Source organism: Aplidium turbinatum, chromosome 13 (genome assembly GCF_918807975.1).
Source record: "Aplidium turbinatum chromosome 13, kaAplTurb1.1, whole genome shotgun sequence".
NCBI classification, from domain to species: domain Eukaryota; kingdom Metazoa; phylum Chordata; class Ascidiacea; order Aplousobranchia; family Polyclinidae; genus Aplidium; species Aplidium turbinatum.
Window position 1 is genome coordinate 24,066,712 of NC_137484.1, and position 23,896 is coordinate 24,090,607.

Sequence of the window (23,896 nt, forward strand, 5' to 3'; positions counted from 1 at the left end):
TTCTTCCTAATGCAGGTTAGGAAATTTATTAAAACTAAAACTATTGACAGTCTCGTTGACGATGGAAATTTTCAGGGAAAGAATGGAATTTTAACAATGCAATTAGTTGTGTCGACATTGCAAGTCTCATGACCTCTTACCTCATAATGGAATATTTACCGGATGTTTTCGTCACAGATTCAATTGTGTCGACTTTGCAAGTCTTATGATTCTGCGACGAAAACATCCGGTAAATATTCCATTATGAGGTAAGTACCCGGACAGCCACTTTATCTGGTCCAGATTTGATAAAGATCAGGTCAGATCCGTACCCGATTTGATAAAGATCTGGACCAGATGAAGTGGCTGTCTGGGTTTCAAAACTTAAGTCATAATTAAAATTCTGTAGATTGAGAAACACGGAGATTATGAAATTTGGAAAAATTTTCATTATGCATTTTCTCTGGAAAATGTGGTAGACCTACTCATGCAAATTCTGTGTTTTTTAACCCTCCACAATGTCCACACCATTGACGCATCTTTCCTGAGAGGACGATGAGAGGAAGGTGGTTTTGCGGGATTATGTGGCGTTTTACTTTTCAATAAGAGATGACAGTTATGGGCTAAAATACGTTTCCTCAATGCTATCCAACGGATACGTTACTGTGCCAGTAAAGATTATCTTTGAAGTTTGAGTTTTATAGAACTAGTTAGATTATAGAGAAACTGTGCAAAGTCTCATGGAAAAATATGCCAAGGCTGTAGATTTGAATTAGTAATTTCAGTAGACAGATTCAATTGGTTTTTGTTAAAACAAAATATAGTTCTAATCTAAATGTTTTTTTTCTATAAATAATAATTCATATTATCATTATACTAATTTTTTTGCAATATTAATAACGAATGGAGGCTTGTAAACGTTTGGCAAGGAAAAATGTTCCTTTGGTTATATTTGCATCTCTATTAATAGTAGGGAATTGTTTCGTCATAATGCTATGTTAAATTGTTGTTGTTCGATCGATGGTGCATGGTCACTGCAATGAGTGGAGTGAAAATGTCCACAAGTCTATAAACCTAATCTGAAATGTCTGATTAAGCTCAACTATTATTTTATGAGTTGAAAGTTGATAGATCTGCAATAACTAGATTTTATTAAACTCGTCGTTTTTGGAAAGTTTCAGCTGAGCCAAGTGTACCGCGACAGAAGTGCTCATGATGGATGCATGCGCTGCTTTGATGCTCTGTAAGTTGTAGCAATGATGTAATTTTGAAACAAAAGCAAATTAACTGCAGACATGAACGATAATTATTGAACTATGTCAGCTCTTGTAGTTTGTATTAGATTCGATTGGGTTGAACAAGATTATTATAAAATAAAATCTTTGTTCTCAAATTTGTTGCTTTTACTTTCAGTGTTTCTTTTCACCATTGTTGGTGTTCCTGCCAATTGTCAAACATTGAGTCCAATTATTACGTCAGAGCAAGTCACGTCCGAGGGTTCTAACATAGAGCTCCATACAAACGTAACAGTGACTGATCGCAATGCATATCCGATCACCTTGGACTGGGTGTACAATCACGTACGTATGAGTAGGCTACATGCCTTACTTGTTTAAATTAATCAAGTGAATAATTTTTTTTAAGTCTCTTCAAAGCCTTTATGAAATAATTTTGTGTGCTGTGACATCATAGAATGCAATGCAATCGGTAAATGCAAACAATAAACAGATGGAAATAACGAAAAAACTATACAATCATTTATTCGACTGCTCTCATTTTAGTATTTTACGACGACGACGACGATTTTAGTATGATGTCAATATATTACCAAACCACGGCCGTGAGGCAGGCCAGTAGGCCTATATCACCAAATCACGGCCGTGCGGCAGGCCAGTATATTGCCAAACCTTTTAAGCGTCTTACGCGATGCCTTGCAGCTTCTCGCAAAGGCTTGCAGCTTCTCGCAGTGCAGCTTCTCGCAAAGGCTTTGAACCACTAGTGGTGGCTCGGTCTCCCAAGATAACAGTTTGAAATTTCAACCATCTGTTTGCAGTTGCAGTGTTTTCAAGTTTTTGTGAAGACCCAATTGTAAGATTTTTTTTTTGAAACTTGAGGTAAGGTTGTTGTAGCATGCAAACCTTTTTTTATTCCGTCATTGGGTGTCGCTGAATGGACAGCAATTTTCCTTCGATATGGCTAAACCCTTGCAATATATCGGAAAGGATTGGATTTTAACGTAAGTCCTTTTCCATTTACTTTGCTGATCTGCATCCTTGCGCTTTACAGACCAAGATGTGGAACTTGTTGTTGAATGGTAACAGCGTTCAGTCTAGCTGTCTTCTCACGTCTGGCTGTGCTAGATATCCCATGCAGTAAGTGACAATAAAGTTACATTCTTGTTATCACTGAATCTTAGCATTGATCTCAGTGATCATGATGATGTGTATGTGACGCAGGACAGACGTTGATGCGTCATCAATGAGCTCTGTTGTGGTCTCGATCACGCTAAAGATTAGAAATGTTCAGAAGAGTGATGACAACATAGAAGTGGGAATAGTTCACCAACAGACGAGCCAGTTTGTCACGCTGGATGTTCAAGGTAGGATAAGCAAGGTTAAGGTTAGGTTGTTATGTTTCTTGGAATCTTGACAGTGAAACCCTCTTCGAGAGCTTAATCCTGGCAACTTCTGCGCACTTGTAGAGGCTTTCAACCACTGGCTCACCGACATAGGAAAGTTTCCGCTTGTCGTCTGTGAAGCATTCCATCCACTAGGTGTCACTGAATGTAGAGCTGTTCTCATAAAGCGTTGCTCCAACGCACACCCCGAGAGTCGAACCAGCGCCTCTTGATCTCGCCATTTTTTGTTCACAAAACCCGGCGCTTATCCAACTGAGCCATCAGTGGGTTATCGCGTATAACTTCAGGCTAAAAGATATGGCGGTGTGTGCGGATTCAGGGTAAAAACCGAAAAATGTAAAAGCATCCAAAACAAAATAAAGTTAAACGTGAAGCATTGAAACCATTTCGTCGTTTGTGCAGAGAGCCAGTTTGTTGCTGCTGACATTGTGTTTGGTTTGGACGAGTCGGGAAGTATAGCAGGAATTGACTTCAAACGTCAACTCAACTGGGTCATTAATCTACTCGGCAATTTCAAGTAAGTTGAAAAATCGACTTTTGATTGAATGGAGCGGGTTGTTCTACATCTTTGAAATGAAAAAAAAACATTCAAGAAAATAATTTTTCTTAAGAAACTAGATCAAGTAGTGACTACCTGTCTAGCATGGTAAAACACAAAACAATTGTCCGTTTACAGCTTTACAGCAACATGGTCCTGTGTTTTGCCATGCTAGACATGTGTATAGTCACTACCTGGTCTAGCTCCCTGAAGAAGTCAGTCCTGTCTGATTGACTAAACGTCGGAATGAAAGCAGATTGTCACTTTATTTATCTTGTGATAGTTTAACTTAGTTTGCACCAGTAGAACGCATCATGTTATTTAACTAAATGCCTGGTGAACAGCCTCATTCAATGCTTTAAATAAATTTCATTTACAGATGCAACTGTTTGTTCACTTTCAAATGCTTAATAAGAATTTTTGTTTCAGAGATGAAATCGATTTAGGCCAAGTTCGAGTTGGAATAATTTTGTTCAACCATCGTGCCCGGACTGCAATTCCATTGGGAAGGAATGCTTTTGTGACATTGAGAGGTACTGCTGTGATTCGTCATAGCTAGTGACGTAATAGCACTGGAAAGCATGTTGTACACTTCTCAAATTGAAAAGAGCGAAACTTTTACGTATAAATTGAGGGAGTTCGATGGAGTTGTTGAAAGGGTGGCATTCCTAGTCTGATGGCTCTACCTAGCACAGCCCATTGAGGTTGACATCTTGTCTTTATCCTTCTTTATCTCAATAACTGCATTCTTTTTGTACCTAACTGGTGCATACGATACCAAATACGCATTCTCTTGTTGTTGTGTCTATGACAACGATGACAGAGGCTGATAACCATTGTACTTGACCTTCGACATTTTTGATGCAAACCGATGCTGAACGCGGATAGGTGGATTAACTGAGTCCCAGGGGCAGGATCCGGCATTGTTCTAATAATCCAAAAATGCCGATATAGCTTCAAACTTTAAGGCTTGGATTTGTTATCAGTGGCTCAAAATCTGTCATTGACGCTGAGCCATGTCAACGAGCCATGGCACCGAGTCATGTCACTGAGCCATGTCACCGAGCCATGTCACCGAGCAGGCGCGGATTTATGGGAGGCCCAGGGGGGGCGTGCCCCCCTCCCAAAATTTTGTGAGGAATTGTTGAAATTGTATATTTCCACATCAAATGGTTTGATATGCTTCTAAACAGCTGATATTAGTCCCACGGCGGACTTAACTTATCCCGGGGGGGAGGGGAGGAGTAGTTTTTTGTTATTATTATGGTTGAAACTTTTCATCCATCAGACTCCGTTATTTTCTTTGATACTTCAAATACATTTTAATAGCAACATTTGTTAGAGCTGACTCAGCTGAAGCCAACGCTGAACCAAGTGACGTCAGTTGAAACAATCTGAAACCTTGAATGGAGGTTTCATAGTTTTTAATCTTCATTATAATTTCAATCAATTACCGTATATTCCTGCAAACATACAAATATCCAATTGGTCATGGACACTGCATACAGGGTTTTAAACCAGATTTCAAGTTTACTTTGCATGCTTAGCAATTTTTATTCAAGCAAAATATATTTTTTAAATATTCACAATTGATGAAAATAACTGTTTTAATGTCTATTTCAGTGGTTCTCAATCGAGGGTCTGGGAAGCGATTTCAGAGGGTCAGTGAAAGTTTCCGAGTTTACAGCATGATTGATAAGTTACGTAATTTAAATATTGGTCGGTTGTGCTTTATTTGTGTTTCACTGTGATTTTCAAACTGCACTTCCCACAAACTGGTGCGAAGTCCTTTGAAAGTTCAAAGGTTTGCGCAAAGATGTCGTTTCTTAACTAAAAAAAATATCATATAAGTGAATTAATTTTTTAACAAGGCTTTGTTCAACTTAATTCTTTTGAGACAGCAGTCTATTGATCAATGCTTAACTTAAAAATGCAAACGTTAGTCAGCAGTCTATCACCACTCACAGTTTTACAAGGACAAAGATTATAACGAATTAATAGCCTATTGATTAGAAATGAAAAAAGGGAGAAATTGTTTGTAACGGTCGCAAAATTCTATTGATTTTTGATAAAAATTTATTGAAAAACAACAAATCAACATATAGATTACTGATTTTTGATGCTGTATGCCAACATAAAGCTCATAACATAACTTCGTCAATGTCATCAATCGTCATAAGTGAGTTGCAAGTTCAGCAAATGTTTCTAAGTTTGTCTCTTCGAAACTTATGAAACATTTGATTCTAGCCTATTATAGGAGAAGCGATATACCAAAATTTCAGATAGAATGTTTTTAACGGTCCGCGACTGCTTCAAAGGGACCGAAGGGGTCTGCCAAAACAAAAAGGTTGAGAACCACAGGACTCTATTTTATAGCATATCGTAGGCTATATGTCGTAGTATCATTGTTCATATCTGATTTATCTTTTTTTTTCTTTTTAATTGATTTTCAAATTTTCTGGCCCCCCCCGAAAAAAACTCCTAGATCCGGGCCTGTCACCGAGTCATGTCACCGAGTCATGTCACCGAGCCATGTCACCGAGCCATGTCATCGAGCCATGTCACCGAGCCATGTCATCGAGCCATGTCACCGAGCCATGTCTGTTCCAGACAATGGTTCACCTATTCAAACGTCATATAAAAACCGTTCAAGTCTACTGAATATTACGTCATGGAAGTTGCTAGAAAATGTGCCAAAATTGCACCATCGTTCATAGACTTGTGTCAAACCTGTTTGGACTTGTTTGGGCCTGTTTAAACAGGAAATATTACATCAGCTTTAAACACCTGTTGGAATGACTTCATAATTGTCTTTTATTATTGCGTCACAGTACTGCATACGTGAATTTGAGATATTGCTATCTATTCTGGACTTCTGGTCATTCGTAAAATGATTGTTTGAAAGTTGGCCGCACATTTAACTGTTGGCTTAGTGCTTGCTAGCTGGACAAAGGTTCCGTCTTTTATCCAAGTAATCTGTATTGTAGTGACAGTTTTAGCGGTGTACGGCGTTGCACCCCATTTCGATAGCCGCGGGCTAATTTTACTGGAATACACTTTTGAATAGACGTTTCGAAAGAGTGTTCATTTTTCGGTCATTATATACAGACGAACGGATTCGGGAATCTTATGTTACAATTTTCCCACGAAGAGATTATGGTTTACCGCTGTGACCAATGTCATCGAGCCATGTCACCGAGCCATGTCATCGAGCCATGTCACCGAGTCATGTCATCGAGCCATGTCATCGAGCCATGTCACCGAGCCATGTCATCGAGCCATGTCACCGAGCCATGTCACCGAACCATGTCACCGAGCCATGTCACCGAGCCCAAGCCCGGATTTAGGGGGGCAGAGGGTGCAGGTGCCCCGGGCCCCCCTAAAAAATGTGATTTTGTGCTATTTTTTTATTTCTTTCAGCCTTTTCAGCCTTGAAGTTTCTGAAAAATGGTGTAGGCGTAAAGGTGGTTTTTGCACCGAGGGCCCCCCCAATCTAAAAGTGCCCGGGCCCCCCATCAACTAAATCCGGCCCTGACCGAGCCATGTCATTGAGCCATGTCACCGAGCCATGTCACCGAGCCAAGGCGTAGTTAAAGCACTAAATGAGAATTCATGTCACAATTATACGTTTCCACCCCAATGAACAATCTCACCAAATACTTGCGGTGAAACCAATAGATCGAGATACAACAACGCATACAGAAGCAGTGATGGTGTTAATTGAACTCACGATTGAAATTGCAAAACATTACAATTTACGTCGTAGAAACTGACCAAATGCCTAAGTTCATTGAATTGTAATACAGAACAAATATCCAACATCACCCAAAGGAGCGGTGGCACAAACATCGAAGCTGCAATCAATGCTTGCCGAGTTGAGTTGGAGGGAAGTGGGCGGCAAGTGGCGAAGGAAATGATCATTCTCACAGATGGGGAATCTTCTGGAAATATCCTTGGAGCGGCAATGCAAGCAAGGTATAAGGGGTTGTAATCATGGTTTCACTAGCAGGGTCAAAGAGAGGAATTCCCTCCTAAACGTTTGGTCTCGCCATGTAACTATTACTGGACAATGGTTTTACTTGGTACAGGTTTTCATAAGACCTGGCAAAGATGTGAACCGGACAAAGTGGCTGTTTACGTTGGAATAGCCGGCCGTGGTTGTCTCAAGCACAAGCTTCAAATTTCTTCTGTCATTAAAAAGAATGATTCTTCCAATTTTTCTCTTGTAATTGTTTAAATGTTCACCACTGAATGAAAATATATCAAAAGTCTTGGAAATAATTAAGGTTTTAGGCTATTTTGTTTTTAGAATGAGCAGAATCACAACTGTGGCTGTGGGCGTCGGCTCCAATACGAGATCCATCACTTTGTTGAATATTGCTGGGGAGAGTAGCCGCGTTTTCACAGTTTCAAACTTCAACAATCTGGATCGACTGACCATCACGCTGACCACCGTCATAATGGTTTCTGCAACGCAAAGTAAGTCGTAAGAAATGAAACTGTTCTCTCAAAATATTCGGTTCGTTCGCTTAAAACGAAGCAAATCAGGTTCAGGCTTTTTTAACTCTAACGACAAAACAATACTAGCCAAACTGCACTGGAGGTGTACAGGTAGAAGTGACAAAACTTAAACGTTAAGATATAACTTTTCCTTTTAAAACCGAAATTAGATCGTTTACTTTCGTGCTAAATACAAACCACTTGGCACAGACACAATTTCATTTAAGCTGCATAATTAAGGTTCAGGATTACATATCAACAAAACAGAATCAATAAATAACATTTTAGCTTTTCATAAAAATCCTAATAAAACGATTGTAGGCTACTATGATACTGCCTTCCGTTTCTACCACTAGTTGCAACGTTGATCTGATGAAAGTAAAAGTAAACCAGTTGTTTCATTGCTAGAATAGATTTAGTGCTAGAAATGATTGATTTATTGCTTCACTGACGGTTCGCGCATCATGACAATGCGCATCCTCAGAGCGAATAACATAGAAAATGAAACTTACAAAGTTATATAGCTTACTACAGAAAATTGAATGAGGCTGTTCACCAGGCATTTAGTTAAATAACATGATGCGTTCTACTGGTGCAAATTAAGCTGAACATTCGTGTCTGATTGACGAAACGTTGGAATAAAAGAAAATCAACCAAGTAAAGTGAACAACAAAAATGATGCAGCAGTTCTCCTAAATATCGATTAGTGAAAAACGAATAATGATCTCGTTGAGTGAAATTTACATGCCTTTTGACTCTTTTTTATTTCTTTAAAAGTAATGTCTAAAAAGACATTATTGATCCAAAAAGAATGTCTAAAAAGACATTACGAAAAGTAACTACGGACAAAGGCCAGTGTTTCGATCTTCCGATCTCTTCAGCGTAGTAAAGATCTCGTTGCTTGCATAAAAACGCAGTAAATAAAGCGCATTCTATATTCATTTTTAAAAGGAATGAGTAGGCCTATAAGCATTCGATATTCAGAAAGCAACGAATAACGCTATCGAATAGTGACAACTGGTCGTCACTTCCAGCCCTGATTGTTCTCGACCATGAGCTGTTCGTACTGCAAAATATACCTTTACAAAATTTTTTTAATAAAATAAAAATGTATGGATGATAAAAGTTTGTTTATAAAAAATAGTTCGATTGTGTATCATTTCAAAATAGCCTATTTGATTTGCATTAAAGCGTACGAACTATTCTATCATAATCCTTCTCAATTGTACATTACGTCAATTGCTTTCGATCTTTCCTCCAGAGCCGAACCCCCCGCCCGCGGTTGTCGCCGACATCGTGTTTGGTCTCGACGAGTCTGGAAGTATCGGAATAAGTGATTTCGGGGCTCAACTAACATGGGTCACCGATTTTCTCCAAACTTTCAAGCAAGTTTTATAAATCTGCTTATATTTCAAACTTAGTTTGATGAAAGACAATTAATTTATGATGCCTGCACAGGCTGCACATTCCCGTGATCTTTATTGTCTTGTATCTGTCACCAGCAGTGGCCGAGTGGTTAGCGCGTTGGGCTTGCAGTCGAGAGCCTGCATATTCGACTCCAGCCACCCGCACTTGCTGTTGTTTCTCTGGGCAAGAAACTTTACAATAATTGCCTCTACCCAGCGATCGATTTCGAGTAATGGGTAGTAACAAATTTAAGTCATAAGTAGAGTAGACAACCGGAATCAGACAGTGCCGTCGGCTGCAGCGTGGGTCAGGTGTACGTCGGAAGGCGTAGCCTACACCGATGCATAGCGCTCAAGTCCGCTTTCCCGCAATGCAGGATAAAGATAAAACAAACAAACAAACAATTTTGCTTCTGTTGCTTCGAGAGGTTAGTGGAAGACAAATGGGCCTCCTTTTATTTAATAACAATCGGAGACACAGCCATTAAAAAAAACAAAGAACTCATCTTGCGTTGTGCGCACCCTGAGCGCACAACGCAATTTTGCGCACCCTGATTTTGCTGATTTTGCGCACCCTGATTTTGCTGTAAAATGACTAACAATTTTGCGCACTCTGAGCGCACACTGAGCGCACAACCTGAGCGCACAACGTTGTGCGCACAGAACCATTGTGCGCACCCTGAGAGTGTACTGTAGAGCGAATGATTGACAGCAAGGATGATTCAGAACTGACTATGAGGTTGAGAAACTTTATGATCGGTTCTCCACTCAGTGGCGTCTATTTCATAAAGTAATTTATTCACCGCCACACTAATCTTGAAAAATAAAGTGACTTGCCTTCTTCTGGTGACTGTAGGCTACTAGGTTACCTCATGATGTTAAGGATGATACCTAGCTTATAGCCACCAGAAGAACGCAAGTCACTTTATTTATCAAATGCCTGGTGAACAGTTGCACTCTGTCTTTACTAATCTTGAAGTATAGTTTGAACACTACACTACAAGTTCAAACCAAGGATTCACACTGAATCCCTGGTTTGAATCTCTGGTTCAAACTTTACTCTGTCATTTTTGGTTGCTGCCCTACGTCTGTGGTTCAAAGCATCCGTGAGTAGATGGCTATAAACCGCTCACACTCTTCGGCATGTTGGTCTTGTTGATGGCAACAGTTCACACCGTGAGTAGAGAATTGTGCTGTTTCTTTCAGAAAAGAAATCGATTCCAATGATGTTTGGGTTGGAATAATTTTGTTCAACAGTGTAAGCCGGACAGCAATTCCACTTGGCAGCAACAGTTACGAAGAACTAAACGGTAATTTTTTATTTAAAAAAAAGTCATATTTTTCTTGTTATCATGGCTTAAATAAAATTACACATAATGAAGCGGCTCTCGGAGTATGCGCTTGAGCAACGCATTTCAGGACTGCTCTCCATTCAGCTGCAACTAGTGGAAAGAATAGCTGACAGACAACAGCATTTCAGCAAGCGGAATCTGCATTGTGTAGATCTCAGTGAGCGGGCCTGGGTCACTTCAGTAGTACATGGCTTCTACAAGTAGCCTATGTGCTATTGCAAGGAATAACCTTTCAGAAGCTTTCTCAGTCCGAGCATAGAGATTCAAACCAACCAAATAATTTTAGTCAGGCTGTGTAAAATAAAACTATAAAAACAAAATCAATTGGCCCATCTAACAAAAAACACTTGAGGCTCATCCAAATTGAACCTGCTTTTTTTTAAAGTAAAAATCATCTGTTTCTCGGCAGGCGATTTGTAGCAAGAATTGACAGCGATAGGGCGAAACACATGTCTATCGCTGTCAATTCTTGCTACAAATCGGCTGCCGAGAAACATATTGTTGATTGGGTGGTCTGAATGGCTATAGCGTGGAAGCTACACCGTTATGGTTAGCGAATCGCAACTGCTCGCTGTACTAGTAAGTGCTCAGCCTTGTGCTGATAGCCGGGAAGAACGCCCCCTTTCTTCACATAAAAATCATCTTTTAAACATTCAGATAAAATAAATTTAAAACCGTTGCCTGGACGGCGAAATGCCCTTCTAGGTATAGCCTATACATTTCTCTATGAAAAAACAAAGACAGTGATTGATTAAATCACACGATTGACATTGCATAGTAGATCTATTGCCACTTATGCCTGCTCCATGGAAACTGACCAAATGATAAAGTTTATTGAATTGAACATGTAGAAAAAATATCCAACATCAGGCAAAGGAACGGTGGCACAAACATCAAAGCTGCAATCGATGCTTGCCGAGTTGAGTTGGAGGGAAGTGGGCGGCAAGTGGCGAAGGAAATGATCATTGTCACAGATGGGGATTCTGCTGGAAATATCCTTGGAGCGGCAATGAAAGCAAGGTAAAAAAAGAGATAACCACTTTACAGTGTCGGTCTTTGGGGTGTGCAAACCGTACGATCGCACAGGGCCCGCAAATTAGGGGGCCCGCAATTTACTCAGGAAATGCAGTAATTTTTGTCATTTCTAATGGAAAAAATTTAATTCGATTCACAAGCAAGTACCGGTATCCTTGAAGTCAGATGCGGCTTTAGGAAATAGCAACAAGAAAACATGGAGACTCAGCTTTATTTCCGAAAAATGCCAGAGAAAACATGATCTTATCCTTTTGCTATGCCACCGGACAGCACCATTTTACAGTTAATATTCATACCCAAATTTCTGTTGAACATGGGCTCAGAATGCACCAGATTCAAAGTGATTATGCAAAATTTTCTGGGGGAGGCTCCCCAGACCCCACACCGCTGGGTGTCGCCTTCGGTGAACACGCCGTCAGGCTTTGCCCGCCGGCCGTCAAACCCCCCTCCCCTTTCAAAATACTTAGCTACGCTACTGAATTAGATCATTGTCATTGGGGCCCGCAAAGCACATTCCGCACAGGGCCCGAAATACCCTAAGACCGGCACTGCACTTAAACATGCAACTCACTGCCACTGAAACCTTCGAGATTTTAGCGGCAGTGAGTTGCACGTTAAAGTGGTTTCAGTGGCTGTGGCAGAATTTGTTCATGTTAAAATGACTACCAGAAAAATTGTTCAATTCTGTTTAGTTTGTTTTTTAATTTCTGACCAACAATAAACAAAACAGGCCTAGGCTATACAAACATAGCAGAAGTCTAGAAAAAGATAGAAACCTTTTTGTTTGTATAAAAATACGATTTCACTGACAAAACAAAAACCCAATAAATGAAACCAAATTCAACTTACAAAACGCTTAAATATTGACATATTGTTGAGTGTCTGTGTTGTTTGGCTATTGACAGCATATGCTCAAGCTGCTACGTAAATTAGGCTAAATGTCGTAATCACAATTGCCTTTGTGATAGATAGATTATTAGATTGAAAAATAATATTGCTTTACGCTTTTGATAACAAAGTGATCTTTCTGCAGAAATGTTGGAATTGCCACAGTTGCTGTTGGTGCTGGATCTAGCACTAGACGCAGCACTTTGCTCAACATCGCTGGTGATGCTTCAAGGGTCTTCGAAGTAAGCGATTTCACTAAACTGCAACAAGTCACCACTGGTCTGAGAGAGATGATCAGCCAATTTTCTGCTACAAAGCTGGTGGTTTGAATGTAGAACACGAGTTGATTACATAAGTTGATAACATGAGTTAATTACATGAGAAGATGAGTTATTCCTAATTTTCCTGATGTTTTATCTTATATTCAGACTTTTTCTTAGGGTGTTTAAAACAAAAACGTTTTGCGAAAATTAAAAATGTCTATTCGAAATTCTTTGCATCGTTTCCACGTATAAATTGTTGTCTTGGTTTCATTGAATTTGAAACAAAACAGTATTCTTGTAACATAGTCTGACCTGACGTGCGTTCTCAGTCATTTCACGATCCAATATTCAGCACCGAAGTGTTTAGAAATATAATTAGAAGGTTTCCTTTGTGACGTATGATATAACTTCCAAAGTTATTGTCTCTGTCGAGTATTGCTGATTTATTCTAAATAAATGATTTGTGAGAAGAGGCATTGTTGTTGTATCCATTTTGTCGCCTGCTCATTTGTGTCAGTTGAGTTATCCGCATCCGTTTCCATTATGGCGACGGTCAGCTATCCAGCTATCGTGCTGCCTAGTTTTCCCTGCATTTTTTGAAAGAACCACTCACTGAATTCAACACCATTTGTCATAACACATGACTACGGAACTGTGTTCCAAAAGCTCGTGTAATTCGATATTGCCACAACTAACTCGCAGCATCAGGCTCAAACAGATCGTTAGAATCTACACTGTGAAGTAACTGTAATTTAACACTTTGTCACATGCAACCCCCCTTTGGCACGCGTGTGACGTCACGATATTGAGAATGATGCTTTCAGTCTCTTTATGTTTCTAAAACAAAGTTTGCCTAATTTTAAACGAAACTGCAAAGAGCGAGTTTTGCCATTACCAAACATTCAAATATCTCAGCCAGGAATTAGCAACAAGAAAACATAGAGACTTGTAGCTTTATTTCCGAAAAATGCCGAAGAAAACATGATCTTATCTTTTTGCTATGCCACCGGACAGCACCATTTTATAGGAATATTCATACCCACATTTTTGTTGAAAATACTCTCAGAATGCACCAAATTCAAAGTAATTTTTCAAAATTTTCTGGGGGAGGCCCCCCAGATCCCCCGCCGTTGGGTGTCGCCATAAAAGAAACACGCCGTCAACCCTCCCTTTCAAGATTCCTGACTACGCTACTGATTATTGTAATATGGTTGCCGTGATTTAAGTAGCGGATAAAATAAGAGACCAGTGTTGGTCTTAACACTAATCTGATATATTGCAATTTTTGTGGATATCGGTATTTAAGAGGTTAAAATGCCAAAAAATCATTCAAATTTTTTCGGCCCCCCCTAACAAAAAGTTGGCCCCCCCTTGCTCTGCAGTCTGGCTACGGCCCTGGTCAAGAGCCTGCATGTTCGACTCCAGCCACCCGCGATTGCTGTTGTTTCTCTGGACAAGAAACTTTACGATAATTGCCTCTACCCAGAGATCGAATTCGAGTAATTGGTAGTACCAAATTTAAGTCATAAGTAGAGTAGACAACCGGAAACAGACATTGCCGTCGGCTGCAGCGTGGGTCAGGTGTACGTGGGAAGGCGTACACCGATGCATAGCGCTCAAGTCCGCTTTCCCGCAATGCAGGATAAAGATAAACAAACAAAACAAACAACAAAACCTATCATCATCATCAACCAATTTTGATTATAGGCTACAGGCCATGAATTAATCCTCATGTCGAGGGTGCGGCCTGTCTTTCTGTCGAGAACGAAGTCTTCCCCTCCACACCTCGCAATTTATTGGGTTGGCAAAGTCCATGTTCAGGGCTACAAGGTCACGTTTTACAAGTTCTTCCCAAGAAAGTTTTGGTCTACCTTGACCCCGCTGTGCTGCGATGTTGACACATCTGACCTGTGAGATCCAACTTGAGCTGCGTTCAACGTGACCAAGCCATCTCAGTCTGCCTAATTGGAGGACTTCACTGATGTCTTTTATTTTGTTCTTTGATAGAAGAGTCTCAAACTGGATGTTGTCTTCAGGCTTGACTAGGCAGGTCCATCTTACCATCGCTCCGTCATTAGCCTACGTTGTAGACGCTTGACGGTGCTTGCTAAAGTAGCCCACGTTTCAGAGCCATAGCGCATGAAACTCCTCACACAACTAGAGTAAACTTGACCTCTGGTTACAGCAGGAAGTTGCTTGCTTGTGAGGATAGGGAGGAGTTCCCTAAACTTTTTCCAGGCTGACTTGCACCGAGTTATAGCCGTATGCTCACACCCTCCTCCAGAAGACATGGTATCACCAAGGTAGCAAAAGTCAGCTACCACGTCAAGTGTGCCACCTTCAACCTCAACCTTGCTTATCGGCCTGCCATATATATTGGTCTTGCTGTGCCCTCACAGCGTGGATATGAGTAGTGTGGGTCCGGTCTGAGTGACCCTTTCCCACTACACTTTTTGTGGACCCAGTGGGAGCAAACCTACAACACATCAAACAAAATATGTTGATAACAACAGAAACCGAAGTGAAGATAGACTTTTTATGACTGTTTTGAACTTTGCTCCAAATACTTGGACTTCTTATACAATATACATTGTTGTTTTTTCTCAAGTTCTGTTCTGGCTTTCTGTTATATATAATTACCCTTGGCAGAAAAAAAACGATATAGCCTAGTGACCATGAAGTGCGTAGATACTTTTTCAAATTTTAGATATTCCATCTGTGATAATAAATTTTTATGGATTTAATCCGGGACTTTAATTACGGGACGGAGAAGTGAGAACTGAAGAAAAAATTACGGAGTTTTCCGCGGCGGGATCATGGTCACTCTGAAGTCTGAATTGCAGTCTTTGGCTTTGCAGAGCCAGAAGAGTCTGTCACTCACAAACACGATTTGTTCTGGACATTTTATTTCTGATTTGAGCTAGTTCGTAGCATTGAAGTAGGCGAAGCATAGGCCTAATAGTTTCACTTAAGTAGAATAAAGTAAAATAAAAATGTTGTCTCTAGGGTATTAACATTCACGTTGAGAGTAATTTGGCAGGCATTTGGAAGAGCGAGCTCAACATTTAAAAGTAAATTACCGTACCGAGTTCAATGAAAAGAAAAGTATATAATCACTGCATTCTCCCAACAATGACATACGGAGCAGAAACATGGAACTTAAAGAAAGCACTAACACTCAAACTACGCACTGCGCAAAGATCACATGAAAAAGCACTCTTAGGCATTACATGGAAAGACAGGAAACCAGCCAAATGGATACGACAACAAGCACAAATCAAAGATAGCCTATCATTCAAACAATAAAAATTTTAAAGTGGAATTGGGCAGGACATATCATGCTGACAACTGACAACAGATGGACAAGAAGAGCTACTGACTGGATACCGCTTGACAATAAACGCAAACGAGGAAAACAGAAAACAAGATGGCGAGAGGAACTCTACCAAGTCGACAAACACTGGACACAAACGTGCAAAGACAGACAAAATTATAAAGATATGGGGAAGGCCTTCATCCTGCAGTGGAACAACAATGGCTGACAATGATGATGATGAGAGTAATTTATACGGTAAACACTAGAAAAGCATTAGACTTAAATGTCTGAACAATGTCATTTTTGTCTGTTGTAAAAAATAGTATACGGTACAAATATATTCAACAACAGACAGGGAGCAACGAAAGACTATTACTGGGGTGCAACCTAATTCGTACCATGAACAATTCGTACCTTGAAAAGATCGAAAGAAAAAATTAAAAAAAGCCGAAGTCGCTGATCGCAGTTTCCGCAAACATTTTAAAAGGGTTAGGGTATCGGAGTATCAGTATCCGCAAACAAACAAACTGACAGAACATCGTTGATCGCAGTTTCCGTTTTTCCGCATTTTCCCCAAACATTTTAAAATTTCCGGTAATGATCCTAAGAGTTTGCCGAAGTCGCTGATCGCAGTTTTGGCAAACATTTTAAAAGGGTTAGGGTTGATCAGAGTTTCCGCAAACATTTTAAAAGAGTTAGGGTGTTTCCGCAAACAAACAAACTGAAAAGATCGAGAGAAAAAAATAAAACAAAGTCGAAGTCGCTGATCGCAGTTTCCGCAAACATTTTAAAAGGGTTAGGGTTGATCGGAGTTTCCGCAGACATTTTAAAATTTCTGCTAATGATCCTAAGAGTTTTTGTTTGTTTGCGAAAAATTTTAAAATGTTTGCGGAAACTGCGATCAGCGATTTCGGCTTTTTTAATTTTTTCTCTCGATCTTTTCAAGGTACGAACTGAGGGTACGAATTGTTCATGGTACGAATTAGGTTGCAGGCCTCGAAATATCCGGCGGTCATGGCGGACATAACAAATTGGCGGTCATGGCGGACATGACCTCCGGAATGACCTCGAATGTCTGCCGAAGCCGACTCATTGGTCGGTCATAAATGACTGCCGCAAAATTCTTGACAAAAATAGAGCTAATGCAGCAAAAATATATTTTAAATTTGAATTGTTACAATTGTTTGTTTAACGCGAACAAATACGGAGCTGAAACAATAATAGTACAGGCAATTGCTTTAAAGATCACATTAGAGTGGCGTGGTTAACAAGCTGATGGCAAAAGTAGCCATTTTTACATCATTTCAACGCCTTGCAATGTTGCCTTGAAATAAAGTTGTCTGAACTTTTCGGCAGGATACATTCTAATTTTAACAATGGGGATTATTGCGTTACATTGATCGTTACATTTGACGGTCCTGAGCCGGAGATTTACGACCCCGCGCCGGCAGTAATCGCTTGGCACAACGATTATATAACGCGAAAACCACGGAATAAGTGATCGTAGTTGCTTTTGTAATAAGGAAATTTGGATTGTTGTTTTCAATTGTGTTTATTACGTCATTACACGACTGTCATTAACGCACTGATTTGTTTGCAAGCAATCTGCTCCAGTATACTTTAAGGTCGGTTAATTAAGCCATCAACCATTGCAGAGTTATTCTGTTGTAAAAAATCTTCTTTTAAAAACACGACTACACAATACTGTAGTGTGATTTTGTGCAAAATCTACATGCAAAAAATATGTCCGGTTGAGATTTTAAATGTCCGCTGAAAGAGCCAGTCCGGTAGGACATGCTTGACCGCCGGAATAAAGTACAAATTTCGGTGCTCTTCCACAAGACGCCCTGTTGGTCAATCGAAAAAAATAATGACGTCACAGACATTGGAATGGACTATTATGAAGGAAGAAGTGCGGGGTGGAATTGCAATGAAACACACCAGAAGGAAATTGTCTCCCATTTATTCATTTCTTGCTCAATTTAAAGAAATTTGCTATCGTTGAAAAGCACAAGCATAGATCTAACCAACTAAGTTAATACAAAGTCCCAAAATACTACTAGCTCCATCTGGTGGCCACCTAAACTTGACCAAATTCAAACCATTATCAAAAGTTTATTTGCAATGATAAGAACATTAAACGACAACCAATTAAAAGAACATGTTACTGTTTATTGAAGTGCTAACTTTCATTTTTATATCTTATTCAATATGCGCGCAATCGTTGTTCGAAGACAGCCCCCCAACGAAGCTTTTGCCCAATGCATTTCAATGGCGAATCGATCGTCTTCCAGTTCACGCCCTGCATGTTCACGATAATTAATTGTCTCCCATTTATTCATTTCTTGCTCAATTTCAACAGATTTGCTATCGTTGAAAAGCACAAGCATAGATCTAACCAACTAAATTAATACCAAGTCCCAAAATACTACTAGCTCCATCTGGTGGCCACTTAAACTTGACCAAATTCAAACCATTATCGAAAGTTTATTTGCAATGATAAAAACATTAAACGACAACCAATTAAAAGAACATGTTACTGTTTATTGAAGTGCTAACTTTCATTTTTATATCTTATTCAATATGCGCGCAATCGTTGTTCGAAGACAGCCCCCCAACGAAGCTTTTGCCCAATGCATTTCAATGGCGAATCGATCGTCTTCCAGTTCACGCCCTGCATGTTCACAATAATTAATTGTCTCCCATTTATTCATTTCTTGCTCAATTTCAACAGATTTGCTATCGTTGAAAAGCACAAGCATAGATCTAACCAACTAAATTAATACCAAGTCCCAAAATACTACTAGCTCCATCTGGTGGCCACTTAAACTTGACCAAATTCAAACCATTATCAAAAGTTTATTTGCAATGATAAAAAAATTAAACGACAATCAATTAAAAGAACATGTTACTGTTTATTGAAGTGCTAACTTTCATTTTTATATCTTATTCAATATGCGCGCAATCGTTGTTCGAAGACAGCCCCCCAACGAAGCTTTTGCCCAATGCATTTCAATGGCGAATCGATCGTCTTCCAGTTCACGCCCTGCATGTTCACGATAATTAATTGTCTCCCATTTATTCATTTCTTGCTCAATTTCAACAGATTTGCTATCGTTGAAAAGCACAAGCAGGCCTGGATTAACCATTGTGCTAGGGTGTGCTAAAGCACAGGGGCCCCGCAGACAGAGGGCCCCACTTTTCCTAAAAATGAAATAAATAAAATAACAAATTTTTCCTGAAAAACATTTTCAAGAAAAGAAATTAAGAAAAGTGGGGCCCCTCTGTCTAAAAAAAGTAACATATTTATCAATATATTTCCCTCTTCAATGCAACTGCTGACTTGCTAGAAACTTCTGCTGCAAGAGATAAATTTAGGATAAAACCATTTATTCCAGTGATTGATGCTCTTCGCTCTCATTTAAGCAGAAGAGCTACTGTGCACAAAAGAGTTGCTAAGAATTTCTTGTTTTTAATTGATCTTCATGCATCAAAGAAATAGATTTTACAGAGTGTCATGAATTTAGCGAAAGAGTTTCCTACTGATGTTGATCTCTGTCTTGTTGATGAACTTTTGAATTTCTACCTGTATCTTAAAAAGGCTTATGGAAATAAAGCAAGTTTTAGTCGTGAAAACAATTACCAGATAATAAAGAATGACAAAGTTGAAGCTGCTTTCCCTAATGTAGAAACAATTCTTAGATTGTTTCTTTGTATGATGGTCACTAACTGTTCTGGAGAAAAATCATTCTCTAAGCTGAAAAGAATCAAAAAACAATGACACACTGTCATTGTTTTTTTCGGTCTACAATGACACAAGAGCGGTTGGCTAATCTGAGCCTTCTCAGCAAAGAATGTGATAAACTGCGACTTCTCAATTCAGAAAAAAGTCGTTCGACTGAATTTCATGTTAGTTTTCTAAATCCTATTGGTGGATAGTAGTGAATGAAAGAGCAGTTTAGAATAGAAATTCAGAATAACCTTTCATTGCAATTTGCAGTGTAGTGTGCAGTAGCCTACTAACAGTGGTCCCTTGCTACAATGTTTTCCCTTGCACGGTTTCGTTGATTTAATTTGTGTGATTTTGCATCCATTATAACGTAAACATTGTTGACTAATTTGCACATGCTTATTTAATCATCGATCACGTGCTATTTCAAAGTTATCTAACTTAGCCTACCTAAGCAAGGCTCGGTTTCCTCTGCAAGCAAAACCAGCTTACTTCCATTACGCTTCACGTAAGCTGGTAAGGGCCCCCATAAAATTCATTAGCACAGAGGCCCCATTTGACCTTAATCCGGGCCTGAGCACAAGCACAGATCTAACAAACTAGGCTAACAAAAATGCAATATCAGATGCAATGTCAGATGATTTTCAGGGCTACCTAATGATAACAAAGAATTGCTGCCCACATACTTTGTGATATTTATTCTATAACAAACAAACTAGGCTAACTAAAGTGCAATGTCAGATGAAACAAAATAATTTTTTTAACTCACGTTTGTAACATGATTTTTGTGTGTCAACGTTTAAGGTTTGGACCTATGAATCATTTTGTTTACACACACGGATGCCTTTAGGAAAATGACTTCGTGTGGTTATGAAAGAACACGAGAATGCAAGCCCAAGTCATTTCATTACGGTCTCGTTACTTACCTTTGATCCATATTTAAGCCTAGGTTAATTAGGCTTAGCCTAACTGTTGTGAAAAAACTTCTTGGCTAAGCACTGAACAAAACATAAGTATCCGCACCCACTGTCTCGCTGGTTGTTGTTGCTTTTTATTATTTGCAGAGAATTCTCCATCCAAATAGGAACAATTTTCTGGCACCTGCAATTAGAGCTGACATCACTTGCTTCCTCAACCGAGCTTTTCCAGTTGATGTCGACTGAGGGCCGAGTGACAACAATTCTTCCACGACCTCCCAAAGGATCAAAGTTCTACACCGCTCTAGAGCACACATCGCTTTCCTATTGATCAGTGTTTGTTACATTACTTGATTCGGACAAGCCATTACACCACGAATTAGGCTATTTGTGTGCCTGATCCTAATCCTTTCTATGACTTTAGCATTTTTTCTATATAAATGGGAGACAATTAGTTATCGCGATCATGCAATGTGAATCCAGAAAGACGATCGATTCGCCATTGAAATGCATTGGGCAAAAGCTTCGTTGGGGGGCTGTCTTCGAACAACGATTGCGCGCATATTGAATAAGATATAAAAATGAAAGTTAGCACTTCAATAAACAGTAACATGTTCTTTTAATTGATTGTCGTTTAATTTTTTTATCATTGCAAATAAACTTTTGATAATGGTTTGAATTTGGTCAAGTTTAAGTGGCCACCAGATGGAGCTAGTAGTATTTTGGGACTTGGTATTAACTTAGTTGGTTAGATCTATGCTTGTGCTATTCAACGATAGCAAATCTGTTGAAATTGAGCAAGAAATGAATAAATGAGAGACAATTAATTATCGTGAACATGCAGGGCGTGAACAGGAAGACGATCGATTCGCCATTGAAATGCATTGGGCAAAAGCTTCGTTGGGGGGCTGTCTTCGAACAACGATTGCGCGCATATTGTATAAGATATAAAAATGAAAGTTAGCACTTCAATAAACAGTAACATGTTCTTTTAATTAGTTGTCGTTTAATATTTTTATTATTGCAAATAAACTTTTGATAATGGTTTGAATTTTGTCAAGTTTAAGTGGCCACCAGATGGAGCTAGTAGTATTTTGGGACTTGGTATTAATTTAGTTGGTTAGATCTATGCTTGTGCTTTTCAACGATAGCAAATCTGTTGAAATTGAGCACGAAATGAATAAATGGGAGACAATCAATTATCATGATCTCAAACGCAAGAAGAAAAATCGTGATCACGCAGGGCGTGAACTGGAAGACGATCGATTCGCCATTGAAATGCATTGGGCAAAAGCTTCGTTGGGGGGCTGTCTTCGAACAACGATTGCGCGCATATTGAATAAGATATAAAAATGAAAGTTAGCACTTCAATAAACAGTAACATGTTCTTTTAATTGATTGTCGTTTAATTTTTTTATCATTGCAAATAAACTTTTGATAATGGTTTGAATTTGGTCAAGTTTAAGTGGCCACCAGATGGAGCTAGTAGTATTTTGGGACTTGGTATTAATTTAGTTGGTTAGATCTATGCTTGTGCTATTCAACGATAGCAAATCTGTTGAAATTGAGCAAGAAATGAATAAATGGGAGACAATTAATTATCGTGAACATGCAGGGCGTGAACTGGAAGACGATCGATTCGCCATTGAAATGCATTGGGCAAAAGCTTCGTTGGGGGGCTGTCTTCGAACAACGATTGCGCGCATATTGAATAAGATATAAAAATGAAAGTTAGCACTTCAATAAACAGTAACATGTTCTTTTAATTGATTGTCGTTTAATATTATTATCATTGCAAATAAACTTTTGATAATGGTTTGAATTTGGTCAAGTTTAAGTGGCCACCAGATGGAGCTAGTAGTATTTTGGGACTTGGTATTAACTTAGTTGGTTAGATCTATGCTTTTACTTTTCAACGATAGCAAATCTGTTGAAATTGAGCAAGAAATGAATAAATGGGAGACAATTAATTATCGTGAACATGCAGGGCGTGAACTGGAAGACGATCGATTCGCCATTGAAATGCATTGGGCAAAAGCTTCGTTGGGGGGCTGTCTTCGAACAACGATTGCGCGCATATTGAATAAGATATAAAAATGAAAGTTAGCACTTCAATAAACAGTAACATGTTCTTTTAATTGGTTGTCGTTTAATTTTTTTATCATTGCAAATAAACTTTTGATAATGGTTTGAATTTGGTCAAGTTTAAGTGGCCACCAGACGGAGCTAGTAGTATTTTGGGACTTGGTATTAATTTAGTTGGTTAGATCTATGCTTGTGCTTTTCAACGATAGCAAATCTGTTGAAATTGAGCAAGAAATGAATAAATGGGAGACAATTGATTATCGTGAACATGCAGGGCGTGAACTGGAAGACGATCGATTCGCCATTGAAATGCATTGGGCAAAAGCTTCGTTGGGGGGCTGTCTTCGAACAACGATTGCGCGCATATTGAATAAGATATAAAAATGAAAGTTAGCACTTCAATAAACAGTAACATGTTCTTTTAATTGGTTGTCGTTTAATGTTTTTATCATTGCAAATAAACTTTTGATAATGGTTTGAATTTGGTCAAGTTTAAGTGGCCACCAGATGGAGCTAGTAGTATTTTGGGACTTGGTATTAACTTAGTTGGTTAGATCTATGCTTGTGCTTTTCAACGATTGCAAATTTCTTTAAATTGAACAACAAATCAATAAATGGGAGACAATTTCCTTCTGGTGTGTTTCATTGCATTTCCACCCCGCACTTCCTCCTTCATAATAGTCCATTCTAAAGTGTCTGACGTCATCATTTTTTTCGATTGACCAACAGGGCGTCTTGTGGAAGAGCACCCAAATTTCGAGCCCTGAGGTTGCATTCCCATTACTGGAGTCATCGAGTCAGCTGCTTTCCGTGTTTTTAATGTGACAAATGTAAAGCATCGGCATAATGTTGAAAACAAGATAAGTTCCATCAAAATGACAACAAAAAGTTGTTTGCTGCTGCGACAGTTAAGTGAATTCCTGTGGTTTTATTCAAACATCAAAAAACATCATGCCTTACAAAAGTAGTAGGCCTATCAGAAAAAACACTTATAAGCAAAAACAACAACTGTTAACTGCTAGCATAAAGGACGAAGCAAAAGCACTAAAAGTAGGCCTAATGATAGTTTATAACTTCATACTTTAACAAAACCAGTCAGTTTATAGGTCGACTTGAGTACAGTTAATAAGATGACATGTTATTGGTGATGGTAATGCATGTTACTATTCTACAATGAAGATTGAATTGATGGTAGGTGTATCGCTTGTAACCTTACGAGCAATTGCTTCGTAAGTAAATTTTTGCTTTG

General features: G+C 39.1%; 1 protein-coding gene across 1 annotated transcript; it reads left to right on the plus strand.

Moving 5' to 3' along the window:
* The first annotated feature begins 735 nt into the window (after positions 1–735).
* Positions 736–13,073, plus strand: LOC145782103 (collagen alpha-5(VI) chain-like). The gene is made up of 12 exons (XM_082593849.1): positions 736–1,222; positions 1,393–1,559; positions 2,266–2,351; positions 2,436–2,578; positions 3,020–3,134; positions 3,585–3,688; positions 6,962–7,130; positions 7,465–7,634; positions 8,917–9,040; positions 10,268–10,371; positions 11,265–11,433; positions 12,482–13,073. The coding sequence occupies exons 1-12, from the start codon at positions 1,192–1,194 to the stop codon at positions 12,663–12,665; spliced, it is 1,566 nt and encodes a 521-aa protein (XP_082449975.1). The 5' UTR covers positions 736–1,191; the 3' UTR covers positions 12,666–13,073.
* The last annotated feature ends 10,823 nt before the right edge of the window (positions 13,074–23,896 follow it).

What these genes read in the sequence shown, in the direction of transcription:
- LOC145782103 (XM_082593849.1), top strand. Translation starts at nt 1,192, where the DNA reads ATGATGGATGCATGCGCTGCTTTGATGCTCT. An exon ending in GATTTTCTCCAAACTTTCAA is followed by an intron (nt 9,041 to 10,267) that starts GCAAGTTTTATA and finishes TGTTTCTTTCAG; the next exon opens with AAAAGAAATCGATTCCAATG. An exon ending in CAGTTACGAAGAACTAAACG is followed by an intron (nt 10,372 to 11,264) that starts GTAATTTTTTAT and finishes TTGAACATGTAG; the next exon opens with AAAAAATATCCAACATCAGG.